The sequence below is a fragment of the Oryzias latipes genome, chromosome 3 (genome assembly GCF_053564925.1).
Source record: "Oryzias latipes strain Hd-rR chromosome 3, Olatipes_Hd-rR_3.1".
Classification (NCBI taxonomy): Eukaryota; Metazoa; Chordata; class Actinopteri; order Beloniformes; family Adrianichthyidae; genus Oryzias; species Oryzias latipes.
This window is the reverse complement of record NC_136239.1, coordinates 23945996-23959477: the sequence shown is the minus strand read 5'-3', so window position 1 is coordinate 23959477 and position 13482 is coordinate 23945996. Positions and strand designations below refer to the sequence as shown.

General features: G+C 37.4%; 1 protein-coding gene across 5 annotated transcripts in view; it reads left to right on the top strand.

Annotated features, from left to right (window-relative positions):
* The first annotated feature begins 2092 nt into the window (after positions 1 to 2092).
* The window catches only part of mical2a (microtubule associated monooxygenase, calponin and LIM domain containing 2a), a 34920-nt gene continuing 23530 nt past the window's right edge, over positions 2093 to 13482 (top strand). For all 5 annotated transcript variants that reach the window (XM_023953473.2, XM_023953472.2, XM_023953475.2 and 2 more), the window contains exons 1-2: positions 2093 to 2318; positions 11704 to 12067. In XM_023953473.2, the coding sequence (XP_023809241.1) occupies positions 11813 to 12067 (255 nt within the window). In that variant the 5' untranslated portion in view covers positions 2093 to 2318; positions 11704 to 11812. The remainder of the gene's footprint in view (positions 2319 to 11703; positions 12068 to 13482) is intronic.

Sequence of the window (13482 nt, the reverse complement as noted above, 5' to 3'; positions counted from 1 at the left end):
CTGTGGAGTGATGTGATCTAAAACCAGACTGAAATTTTTCTAAAATATTATTTTTATTAATAAAATCATTTAGTTGGATAAAAACTAGTTTTTCTAAAATCTTACTTAAAAATGGCAGGTTTGACACTGGCCGGTAATTATCTAGATCTGAAACATCTCAGTCTATACCTAGAAGTCCCACCAATTTGTTTGCACTCTCATTCTCTACCATTTTTTGAGGTGTTTCCCACTTTGACCTTGAGATTTCCAGACCATGTTCCTCCTACTTGGAGGAATTACATGCATAGAAAGTAGAATGAATGGATAAACACACACACACACACGCATACAGTGTTTTTTTTATAATTCAAAGCATAGATGATGTTTCAGCAGGTCATGGGTCATAGTCTGGTTGTATTAAGAAAGGAATTTTTCAAATAACTAAAGTCTTTGTTGTAGTGCTTCTTTAAATGAATGTAGAGACAAAAATGGCCAAAATAACACCCTGAAGAAGAATCAGTTCATTTTGAACAATCTGATTTGATTTGATTAACTGACCTAAGATCGATTCAGGACATCTTTAGCCAAATATTTAACCATTGTGACTCAGAAATAAAGACCTGGGTACTGAACAGTGCAGGTGACGTTTTCCAGGTTCCTTGTATTTCTTGATAATCAAGTCTAAATTAAATATGTGTACAAACAAACAAGTCAACAAGAATCTATTCACATTTCAGTTTCACAAAGTTCAGCCCACTGTTGTTTTTTCTTATCAACTTAATAGAACATTCTAACACAGTATGGTCACATGTTTTTGCTAAATTCAGTTTGTGTCCACACATTGGACTGGAATGATGGCTTCATCATTTTTTACTCCCATTGTGTGTGTCTGTGATGACACTTGGTCATTTTTGCGTTATAGTGAAATGCTTCAATCCAGATGGTATTTTCCAGTACTGATTCGATTATCGATTGATCTCATTTTGAAATAATTTTTTATTCGATTCGATTCCATTCTGCCTCAGACAGATCAGTCTTGCTGAATAGAAGGAATATTCATTGATTTGGCGATTAGCCGTTACACCCCTTTTATCAATATGTTGTAAAGTTAAAATGTTCCAATGCAGTCTGACTTATTCACTATGAGTCAATATACACTGCAGTATTCTTGTTACACTTATGCTTATGTTTAAGTATAGGCTACTTAATAAAAGAAACTTCAAGAGTACTACTACTTTTTGCTAAGGTTCGTCTTGAGAAGCCTTTTTAAATAAAGAGTAAACAAATGCGCATGTGTAATATTTCTTCTACCAAGACTGTGTTCAAATATTCGCCTCTGTTTTTTCTGTTTTTTTACTTTATTGTTCAAAACTCATCAAACAACTGTGTATGAAAAGAACAATAGTCATAACAATGTGAATGCCAGGGGACAGTACCTGTTTTACAAAGGAAATATTACAAAACAGATTACCATACATTGAAAATGTTCAAAGACAGACAGTTTTCGTAAATATGTATGGCTTTTTTGTTTGAGCTATTAAAAATAGTGTGTAAATAAGACTCTAATTCTTTAATTATTACAGGGAAAGAGAGTTGCGATGAAGAAAATTTTGATTTGTGAATATGAAAATTACCAAATATTATGATTAGATTAATTGCCAATTTTAAATTAGATTTTTTGTTCTTTTCGTGTAGGCCAAATATGCTAAGTTCAAATTTCATCTGAACTTGTGGGTCACATTTATGATTTATAAAACATGTACATTCTTTCCAAACCTTTGTAGTAATATTACAGTTCCAAAACAGGTGACTGATTGTCTCTGGGTGTTGTTTACAAAGGGTACAGTTGGGGTCACTGGTCTTATTATATCTGTACTGATTAGTTGGAGAGATTCTGTATAAAAGTTTGTAGAAGACATCTCTCATCTTGTTTTGATTAGTCATTTCTGATACAAGGTCCAAATATTTTTCCAGGGCAAGTCAGAAATAAAATTTCTCCAATAGAAGACGGTAGAGGGAACAGAACTGACATTTTGCTGAAACAGGGCACGCATGACTTTGTTATTCTTTCGGGCAGATTCGCTTATATAGTTTCGGCGACTGCGGGTCGAGCGTGACGTCACTTCGTAGTTCCTGGCTAAAGTCTGGCATAGCCGGCGCGCGCCCACTTGAGCCGTTTTTGTTTACGTCGGCAGTGGGTTGTCGCGAGCCGCAGGCGGGATGGGATGTCTTTGTAGCTCCGCCCACAGACAGAACAAACTGACTGAGAAGCACGAGCGCACCGTCCCCAAAGACCTTTGAAAAAAAATATTCAACTGCACACCGACACCTGACAGGAGGTAAGGTCACACTTTACATTTTCTCATTGTTGGTGAGAGCTCACCACCTCAGTAAATGTCAAACCGGTGTTTCTGCTGAAATGTAAACGTTTGATCGGGTAAAAGAAAACCAACTGTCTGTCAGACTCGGGAAGCGAAGTGGATGGAGTTGTCATCAGAGTGTGATTGTTTTTGAGGACTCTCCTGAGCAAAGTTTAGCTGTTATCAGCAAAAGCTTTTTAAAGATAGTCAGACATTTGCTCCGATTACACAAACGTTGTCTCCACTTTAGCAAAAACAAACCTGTTCGCTTTCAAACTGCAGATTAATGCCACAAAATCTCATTTCATATAAAGTTTATTATTATCATTATCATTATTCCAGATGAGTGGAAAGACAAAACTTTGCCGGTCAGGTTGCCTGCAGTCCAGATCAGGACCTCATGGTGCAATGCACCGTCAGAATTCTTTTCAGGCTTTGCATGGCTCACTCCACCTGCTCAGCAGACTGTAATAGCTCCCAGACGGACTCCTGCTAGATGGTGGAGTGAAACAAAATGCATGATAAAGGGAGGTGTGGTGGAACTGACACGAGCTGAATGAGCCTCACTGAGTGACACAAAGTGCTTGACCGTGTTTTCCTGTGTGGCTGCTGAGCACACAGCTGGATAAACTGGAGATTCTTGGTTCACAGAAAAAAAAAAAGAGTTCCTTACTCAATTGTGTGTCCCCCTTCTGCATAAAATCTGAGTTATGATTCACAGCGACTGTAAAATGATGCATCCTGCAGCATCAAATACAGAAATAATGCCAAGAGGCTTTCGCATCTGAACTGTGTTGGTGCAAAGGCCGCCTGGCTTGGAATGCATGGATGTGTGCGTGTGTTTGTGTGTGAGTGAAAGATACTCTGGCCCAAAAGAGTCTGTAACTCGGCAACATTACTTACCCAGCAGGAATCTTCCTTTCTGTAAGGGTTTGTTATGGACAGGAACTGATGTACAGCCAGAACATGAGGCTCGGACACATTAGGAATAGTTACTTTACACAAATTCATTTGCTTTACACATAGTTTTTATAAAGCATCAAATCTTTCAAGTGGAGAGTTTGTCATTTTTGTGCCAAAACATTGAAGAACACCTCTAAAGATAAGTTTATGTGGCATCACCTTTAAACCATATGTGTTTATATCAGAGATGGAATCATTATTTTTTCCAGCAATTCTATTCATATCATAATTTGTGATTGACAATTTGATTCATTGTTGATAGTGGTTCCTTTTGAATGATCCGATTCACAAACCTAAAATGAATCCACGACATCTTTAGCCAAATTTCAATCAGTGTGACTCAGAGATAAATAGCTGGTACTGAACAGTGCAGAAGAAGTTTTCCAGATTCCTCGTATTTCTTGCAAGACATTCAAGTCTAAATTAAAAATGTGTACAAACAAACAAGTAAACAAGAATTAATGGCAAATCCATTCACATTTTACTTTCATAAAGTTCAGCCCACTGTTGTTGTTCCACATCAATATAATCAAAACAGAACATTATTAGAACATGCTACCACATTGTTTGGTCACATGTCTTTGCAAAAGTCATAGTGTTTCCACTGGGATGATGACTTGATCCTTACAGTCCAATGACACTGCTCGTTTTTATATCATAGTAGTAAAATTAGACCTACTGGGCCTCAGTCTAAATATTATTTTCAAATATCAATACAATTGATTTATTTCTTTTTAAACAATTTTATAGTGGTATACTTTGATTGGATTTGATTGACGACTCACCTCAGACAGATCGATTTGGTTGGCTAAATTGATTCATTGATAAATTGTTATAAATGTAGTATTTTGCTTGCTTTGAGGTGCACATCAAACCTCCGAAATAAGACTTGTTCTTAATCTCAAAATACTACACATTTTAAACACCAGTGTACAATTTTTTTTTAAATTCAGGCTGAGATTGGAGGAGAAAGTCACTTTTAACTGTACTTGTTGTACATAAGTTCTAATTTCTTATTTATTTTATGTTTTTAATGTTGACATTTTATTGTAAATGTAATTTATTGTTTCCTCCTAGCCAGGACTCCCTTGGAAAAGAGATTCTTAATCTCAATGGGACAATTCCTGGGTAAATAAAGGTTAACTAAAAAAAACAAAAAACAAAAAACAATTTAATATTGAAGAAATGTTCCAATTTTCAGCCACAAACAAATGTTTTGCTGTAAAAAACTGCCTTTATAAAAATGAGGATTGATGCTAAAGATTGAGCTTTCATTATTTTAAAGATGGATTCTTTTGTGAAAGTGCACAGAGAGGCTTAATTTTTCCTAGATAAATAAAGATGAATGCATTATCAATCTAATTTCAAATATAAGGTTTCTACATCATGTTCCTAACCATTATCTCTCAGTCTTTTTGAAGTGTTTCTGAGTTAATGCATTGATTTTCCCACGTATGCTTTACTGTTTACTTTATATATGTATGTATATATGTATATATATATATATATATATATATATATATATATATATATATATATATATATATATATATATATATATATATATATATATATATATATATATATATATATTTATAATAATAATAATAATCATTATTATTATTTTATTTATTTGTTTATTTTATTTGCAGCAAATCTTTTTGCTGCAAATAAGTTGTCTCTTTCTGTAAAATGACCTGGAAGTTTTTAAGTGTCAGAAATAATGAGGTCTAATTTTGTTTTTTATGACAGGCACAGGAAGTTCTGAACAATGCAACATGAGGAGATTACTCTATGGATAATTTAAACTCACATTTATTTAATTATTGTATTCTGACTGTGAATTAGATTGATCAGTAATCAGTCTTTGAAAAAAAAGAAACAAAAAAGAAATTCTTGGTTTAGTAAAGTAAACAGATTTTGTTATATTTAGATGAAATGTAGTGAAACTTTGGGTAAAATAGTTGGCCTTGATGTTTTCTCTAATTACAGAAAGTGGTTCCACCTAAACCTTCTGAAAGACTACACAGGTTTTTATAGTTAAAATTTATTTAGTTAAAACTTATTTGCTTTCAGCTAAAAAAATGAGCTCATAGCCTATCTCTCCATGACTTCTGTTGTTTACTTGTTGTTTCTTTTTTGTTTTCTTATGCTTTAGACAAAAAATTGTTTTGCAATGACCCCCCCCCCCCTCTTATTTTCCAAATTTCCAAATTTAAAAGCAAAAATTTAGAAAATAAAATGTTCATGTCTGGTGCATGTTTATTTTTTTGAAATGCTGATGCCAATACTGAGCTGAGAACATATCCAGGTTTAGAGATAGCTGATGAGTTTCTCATCTTCTTTAGAACAACAGTTGGTAGACTCTTAGTGAAGCACGAGAAACCAGCCTAACAATGCAAACCAACCCTGTTTCCATTAACATGCAGCCCTCCACGTGTTCAACGGACACGTCTGAAGAAACCATAAGTGTCATATTTTCAGTGTTTTGCCTTGCGGGATAAAAATAAAAGAGCTTTAATATCATCAATTCTTAACACTTCCAGTTTAACTTTGCAAGTATCTTGTGATTTAAAAAAAAAAAAAGAAGGAGGGCTACACAGACCCCATTTATATCTGTAAAATAGCATCTATCCAGTTATTCTACTAGCTAATTTTAAAGTGTTTTTGGACTTCCTGGTGGTTAAATGTATTTTTTTTCCATGCAGCCTGTTAAATTTTCTCCTCTCAGAGTGTCCAGTGAGGGTTATAACCTTTCTCCTTCCTCTTTGCAGCTTTTACTTCCTCTCGTTCTCAGGAAGAAAATGGTCATGTGTCAGACAAAGGAGATGGAAACTCACAGGGGTCGGAGGAGGCTGTGGTTTCTTCTCGCCTCACACTTCACTGCTGATGCAAAAAAATCAGCAACATTTACAGATTTAAAGTCAAAATAATTCATAGGTGCGGACATAACATTTTTTGAATGCCTCCTCACGAAGGTTTAAAGGAGCTTCACGCGGTTAAAAAGTTCTGTCTTACTCGGGAAAAAAAAAAGCTTTAAATAAAATATCCCCTGCTCGTGCTTAGAAATCACGGGGGTTAAAGATTACCCAGGCAGCCCTCTTCTGAGCTTTGATCTGTGCAGGAAGCCAGACTCTCTCTGCAGGGAGAGTCAGGATATGAGGCAACTCCAGCAGCTCTCACACTTTGTTGCAGACGTGTATTCCTCTGACTTCATTCGATTCCAACGCTGCAGCAAGCATTCAAACAGTCATGTAAATGCCGACTTTGGGAAAACAAAGGGTTTTTCTTTGCACCCATAATCCCAAAATACTTTCTGTAATTAAGAGTTACAGCTTTAAGAACTTGAAGACAAATTTAATTAGTCTCTCAATGGGTAATAAGCTTAAGACATGTTCATGTTTATTTTCTGATCACATTTTGTTATTCCCTGCAACACGACTCTACTCTATTTTAAACCTGGCTTAAAGTATTGTTGGTTTATATAATCTGCTGTTCCCGCCAGTCAGTAATGCTAATAAACAGCAGTGCCCCTCTGTAACCTAAGAACTGATTCTTAATATTCCGATGCCAGGCATGTTTGCGTTTGACTCATTTCATTTGCATTTATGGGAGTTTGAAATGCAGGGATTAGGATTATTGGAGAGGTGCAGTTCCAAAAAAACCTGTGTAGTTTTAGTTGAGTACACTTTATTGTAGGGCAAACTGCTGCTGTGATTTGTGTGTTCAGGTGTAACTGTGTGCTGTCGCCTCTGCATGAATCATTGGCCTGTGAGCCAGGCGGTGCTGCAGGTGTCTGCTTCTGTTGTGTGTGAAATAACAGCTCTGTCCATAGAAGCTGTCTGACATTTGCTATTATCTGTCAGCGAACTGCCCTGCTCACTTGACACTTCCTCTTTGTTTGGGCCCTGTCGCCCTGACACGCAGCCAGATTGCAGAGAGCTGAGATAACTGTGTGCAGTTCTGGGGCCTGGTGAGGGGCCGAGCCCACGGCCTGAAACCGCAGGACTGTAATGTTTTCCAGTGCACTCTTGTCTGCTTATCAAGGCTGCGGAGGGTTCCTTCCTGGTTTTCTTCTGTCCCCTTCGTAATTATTGCTGCCCTCTGCTCACTCGACAATATGTGAATTTCCCAGCACTCCCAATGTTTTGATTGTGATGTCAGCTTCTTTTGTGTTCTGATAGCCCCGAGTTATGTCCTCTGTACAAACAAATGATGGAGCCGCAGCAGTTATTTGATATGGCTGCAGTCACATTTCAGTTTTGTCGGAGTCGTGCCTAAATGTCTTTGGGAGATTTCCATTATCACTCTAGTCTTGTATGGATCTTAAATTTCCATTGTTGAACTATTTTTAGATATCTGCTGTGTCTTAATATCTTAATTCTGGGATTATTTGGAGCATTAAGATCAATTTGACTGGAGGGAGATTATTAGCTCTTTTGTTTCTTCTGCTTTTGAGGATAGGTCATGGCAACAGGAACCTTTTAAAATCAGTCATCTAAAATCAGGACCTTCGTGCTTGGTTTCTTTTGTCTTTTTGAGGAAGGCGGCTACTGTTTTAGAAAAGGTATTCTTCTCTTTTACCGTTTCAATATTTCTAAAAAAAAGAAGAAAAAAAAGCTCTTTTTCTGGCATTGCTTGGAAATGTAACAGCTTCTCTTGTTGTATGAAGGAAAACATTTTTGCAATACAAAGAAAACAGATGCTGTTTTTGTTACAGATAGATAATGTCAGCAGTCCAGGAAAAAATAAAGCAAAAGCATCCAGTGAACTAATCATAGTGTCAGTGGTTGCTGATCTAAACTCTTTTACAAACATTGACCTCTGTTCTAACTTTCAGTTCTGGTGTCATGTTCAAGTGTTGCAGTAAATATGGTTACTGTGGTGCAGTTTTATGGTTGCTACTAAATATTAGTGTATTTTATCATTTTTTTAAAATGTAACAAAACCTTTGCAAAGTCTTACAGATAATGTTAGCTTATTTATATGTTTCACATTATTGTAATACAAAAAACAACTGACATAGAAAGGAAAGGCATTTTTATTCGTAAAGCACCTTCTGTACAAAAAGGCATTTTTGTGTACAGAAGGTACAGATATGCAAGAGCTGTGGCAATTTACTATTTTATCACCTAATTGAATTTTACATATACTGTACATATCCATCCCAAATCCAGCACCCTGAGACTGTATGCTAGCCGCAAGGAAGGAAGCTGAGGACTAATGAGCGTGGAAGCCACTATCCAGGATGAAACGTCCAAGATCCATGAATAAATGAAGCTCAAGGCCCCAACTGAATGTCTCAGGCAATGGAGAGTAGAGGATACAGTGATAGAGGACAGATCCTCATAGGAGGACAAACCCTTGCATGGGATGTACCACCGGACCATAACTGAAGTGGCTGATATCAAGAAGTCCTACCAATGGCTAGAAAGAAGCACTCATCCTGGCAGCTCAGGAACAGGCCCTGAGCACAAGAGGCATAGAGGCTCAGATCCACCAGACAAGACCCAAGGTGTAGGCTGTGCAAAGAGGCACCTAAAACAATCCAGCACATAACTGCAGGGTGTAAGATGCTGGCAGGTAAAGCATACATGGAGCGCCACAATCAAGTGGCTGGAATAATATACAGGAACACGTGTGCAGAATATGAACTGGAAACCCCAAGGTCAAAATGGGAAACACCCCAGAAGGTCGTAGAAGGGCAAAGGGCAGAGATCCTGTGGGACTTCCAGATCCAGACTGATAGGATGGTAATGGCGACCCAACCAGACATTGTAGTGGTTAATAAAGAACAGAGGAAAGCCGTTGTGGTGGATGTGGCAGTGCCAAGCGATGGGAACATCAGGAAGAAGGAACATGAGAAACTGGAGAAATACCAGGGACTCAAAGAAGAACTGGAGAAAGTCTGGAAAGTGAAGGTGACAGTGGTACCTGTGGTAATTGGAGCACTCAGGGCAGTAACCCCCAAGCTGGAGGAGTGGCTACAACCAGGAAAGACCTCAGACCTCTCAGTCCAGAAAAGCGCAGTGCTAGAAACAGCTAAGATACTGCAGGACCCTCAAGCTCCCAGGCCTCTGGTAGAGGACCCGAGCTTGGAGGAGAAACCACCCGCGGAGGGTGAGAGGGGCGTTTTTCATATATATATATATATATATATATATATATATATATATATATATATATATATATATATATATATATATATATATATATATATATATATATATATATATATATAACATAAATAAAACAAAAACAAAATACAGTTAAAATATATCATTAGATGGACATACTATTAAACAGAGGCAGCTCAAAGAGCAACCTTTTAAGGTTTGTTCTAAAAATATTTGTAGAACAAAAAATAGCATGTTTTCTGTTTGTTGGAGTAAATGCCATAAGTGGATTGCTGGCATTCCTAACATTGGTGAGTTATCATCATCTGAGAACTAAAGCAAAATTCCAAAATGTACGTGTCATTTTGCAGTAAAATAAAGGCACATAGGCTAATGTAACTTATCATAAACTCTATCACTGCACCTATTTGTCACATGTGATAAAATCCCTTACATGTTACAGATGATCAAATAAATTAATTGCAAAGGTAATCTCTGTCCATTACCTTCTCCTTTCTTTGCAGTGCTTCATTCAGTCGGATGGTTTTCTGATCATTTGTGTGCTTCAGCTGTGTGTGTTCTTTCATTGTCTGTTATTCATTATACTTTTGCAGCTGCTTCGTGGGCTCGAGCTGTCTGCCCGCAAATGACTTTCCATGCTGTCAGATGAAGTCATGAGGCCGCGTCAGAGACAATGTCGTTTTAGTGCTGAGGATCCACTTGGATGGAGAATGGTTTTTAATTGGTGCTCGGTGACTCACACATGACAGATGGTTCCAATGACTGTGGCTTTTACCACTTTACTTGGGCTGGATGCGGAGGCATATGTGAAGTTCAGAAGTCAGCGTTTCCTAGTGGCGTCCATTCGGCAGGATTTGCTAGACCACACGTTTTACTGATGCACCTTTGCATGCTGAGTTTCACTTGAAGATTGACCAGAATCTATCTGCTTTTTCATGCAAAGATTTCTCATCTACTTGGTTCTTTTTGAGGAAACTACTGACTGTCAAAAACATCCCCACTATTTGAGAAGCACTGCCGTTTGCAGAGGTGGTTCTGCAGCTAGGTGCACATTAAAGTTCTTGGCGTACTCAGTGGTAAGGGTCCTGTAGGGGATCAAAGCTGATATTTTTTTCTTGGACTCCAATCTTCCCTCAAGTATTATGACATCAAAACAGGATGCAAACACAAGACCAAACAGGATTCAGTGCAAATCAAGAGCAGATTTAATCCCCGGAACAAATGCTGCTGCACTTGGAGCAGCATTCAAATCCTCCCAACAGTCAAAACACAAACATTTCACGTCTCAATAATTATTGGATAACCTTAAAAAGAATACCTCTCTTGTTGTGTGTGTGTGTGTTTTTTTCTCTATAAACCTCTGAGCATTATGTTGAAAAGTCTAGTCCTCAGGGAGTTTGGGTGTAACAGTTGTGGTGACAGCTTTAGATGAGTGTTTAAGTCCTGGGCAGAGACTTTGACTTCTCCTCTAACTGTGCCTGGTCCACGGGACATTCATATATCAAAGACAGGCTTCTTCCAAAACTTGCGGAAGCTGTGGTCTCCACCCACAGACTTTGATGTCCAGCTCTGGCACAGATTTTTTAGATGCTTGATGGTTGATTGAAGCAAAAGCGGGAAACTACAGTAAGTTTTATTTTGCCTTTTTGGTCAGAACAAGACCTTCTTTCACACACAGGCACATATGCAATATATAAACACATTCATTCATGATCTGTCAGTTTATTTTAAACATGTCAGGAACAAAATGTGCTCAAGTGAAACAGATTTCAAAAAAACAAAAAAAGGAGTTATTCATGTTTTATTGTTAATTAAAAAAAAAGTAAAAATGTGGTTTAAATACACTATAACAGGAAGTTAATGGCTGCTTGTGTAACAAAGGTCTAAAGCATGTCCTTTTATAGGTTTCAGTGACGCCTACAACACTTTAAGCGAGTAAACATACCTGAAGGTGACGGGCTCACATTGCAGCTTGTGCTAAATTCTCCCCTAAACTGAAACTTGTCTGTACTTGAACTGCTAACTGGCTGATTGAGGTAAAGGGTTACCGTTTCTTAAAAATTAGTGTTGGTTATACAGCTGATTATTGTTGTCAAGTTTTTGTTGGTATAAAGCTATGAAACTGTGATATTTTTTCCTCTTTTTTAACCAATACAATGAATGCAATTTTTTTCCATAAAGTGCATGGAAAAAACGTGTTGCCTGAAGCGGTCTGTTAGAGTCTTTGCCATGAGATGACATCAGACTATGTCGTTCCTCTGTAGACTGGGCATGACGGTGCGAGCCAAGCTGAGGGTGTAGCCACATCTGGCAGAGAGGGCTGAAGCGAGCAGGAGCCTCCGCACACCAGACCATCGCACTTCAGCGAAGACGATGGGAAAGCCAGAGGAGGAGAATGTGGCGAAGCTGTTCGAGAACTTCATTCAGGCCTCGACCTGCAAAGGAGCTCTCCAGGCTTTCAATGTCCTCTGCAGACGCCTGGACCTCGACCCTGCAGACCACGACACTTTCTACAGCAGCCTGAAGGCAAAGGTCTCCTGCTGGAAGGCCAATGCTCTCTGGAGCAAGTTGGACAAGAGGATGTCCCATAAGGAGTACAAGAAAGGTCAAGCCTGTGTGAACACCAAGGTAACTTTGAAGCCATGCCCTCTGTACTTTTTGTAAACAGTCAAACACTTGCTGGAGGTGTAAAATGAGATACATGTTTGAATGTTTTTATTTGGCATATTTAGTTTTTAACATAAAAGTAAAATAAATGCATTTTCCATACTTTTTCATTGTTATTAACTCTTGATAAGTGTTAATCTCAGATTCAGAATGAATTTTTAAGTGACATATTCAAACAAAACAGTTGCAGGCTAGTAATAATAATAAGAAGAAATTAATAATAATAATAACAACAACAACAACAACAACAGTAATATTGTTCTCTTATTTTATCAGCTTTTAAAAATCTATTTCATCTACTAAAAACTCAGGGCTCAGTCTCTTTACCTCAAATACTCAGACTGTTGTGAATCATACAGAATGTGCTTTGGCATTGAGTTGCTAAAAAAGGAAAGCAATGTCAAAACTTGAACTAAGCTTTGTTTTGTTTTTTTCTCATAGATGGGAAGGTTTTTGGAAAGTTCTTAAATCTAAAACTATTTTATAATTTTCCAATATAGATTGTTTTTTTAAATTAGATTTGTGGATCTTTCTGCTACATTTTTTATTCGGTTTATAAGGAAGTCTAGAAAAATGTTGGCAAATGTATTGTAAAACCAAAAGAACTGTTTGTTTTACCTGTGAATTTACAGCAAAAAGTTACATTTGTGTCTAAATACAGTATTTGCGTAGTTTTCTGAGAGCTTTTATTTCATTATCCATTTCATGGTTCCCTATTTTTAAACCTCCTTATCCTCTCAGGTGTTGCATTAAAGTTGGCTTTGCGGGGAAAGGAAAACACGTTTTTTTTTAATCCTGTTTCTTTCAGTGAGGTGATCCAGTTCTTATAGGACAAAGCATGTGGAGAAGCAGTTTCACTGGGTTTTTGTTGTATAAAATCTCCTGCTATCCACTTGTTGTTTGTTTAAAATCTACATTACACCTTCACAATGAAAGCAGAAGTGAAACAAAGGTGAGGAGCGTGTGTGTCCTTTCCACAGGCAGATCCTGTTTTCCTTTCAGCATCCTCAATCGGTTTTTACCCTTGGGTTGGAGCGGTTCTCCACGCAAGGACATGTGCTGCGCTCATATAGAGTTTTGACATTTCTAGTCTGTCTCCCACTTTCCAGTTCCATGCAGACGGAGCCCTTTTTAGTCAAGCTGAACCTGAAAAACACACAATTGTTTGGTCATACTTCTATTATTTGTTTTATAACAGGAAACAGTCGTACAGATTATTCAAAAGTAGACATTTGCTTAGATATACTGTAGTTAAGCCTGTATGATTTAGGAAGTATTGTTTCTATCTTCTTCATAAGTTGTTCAAGTTCATGTTTAGTAATCATAATCTTCATCTAACAAAGCACTGCCACTAGTGCTTCCCAATACCATTTTAT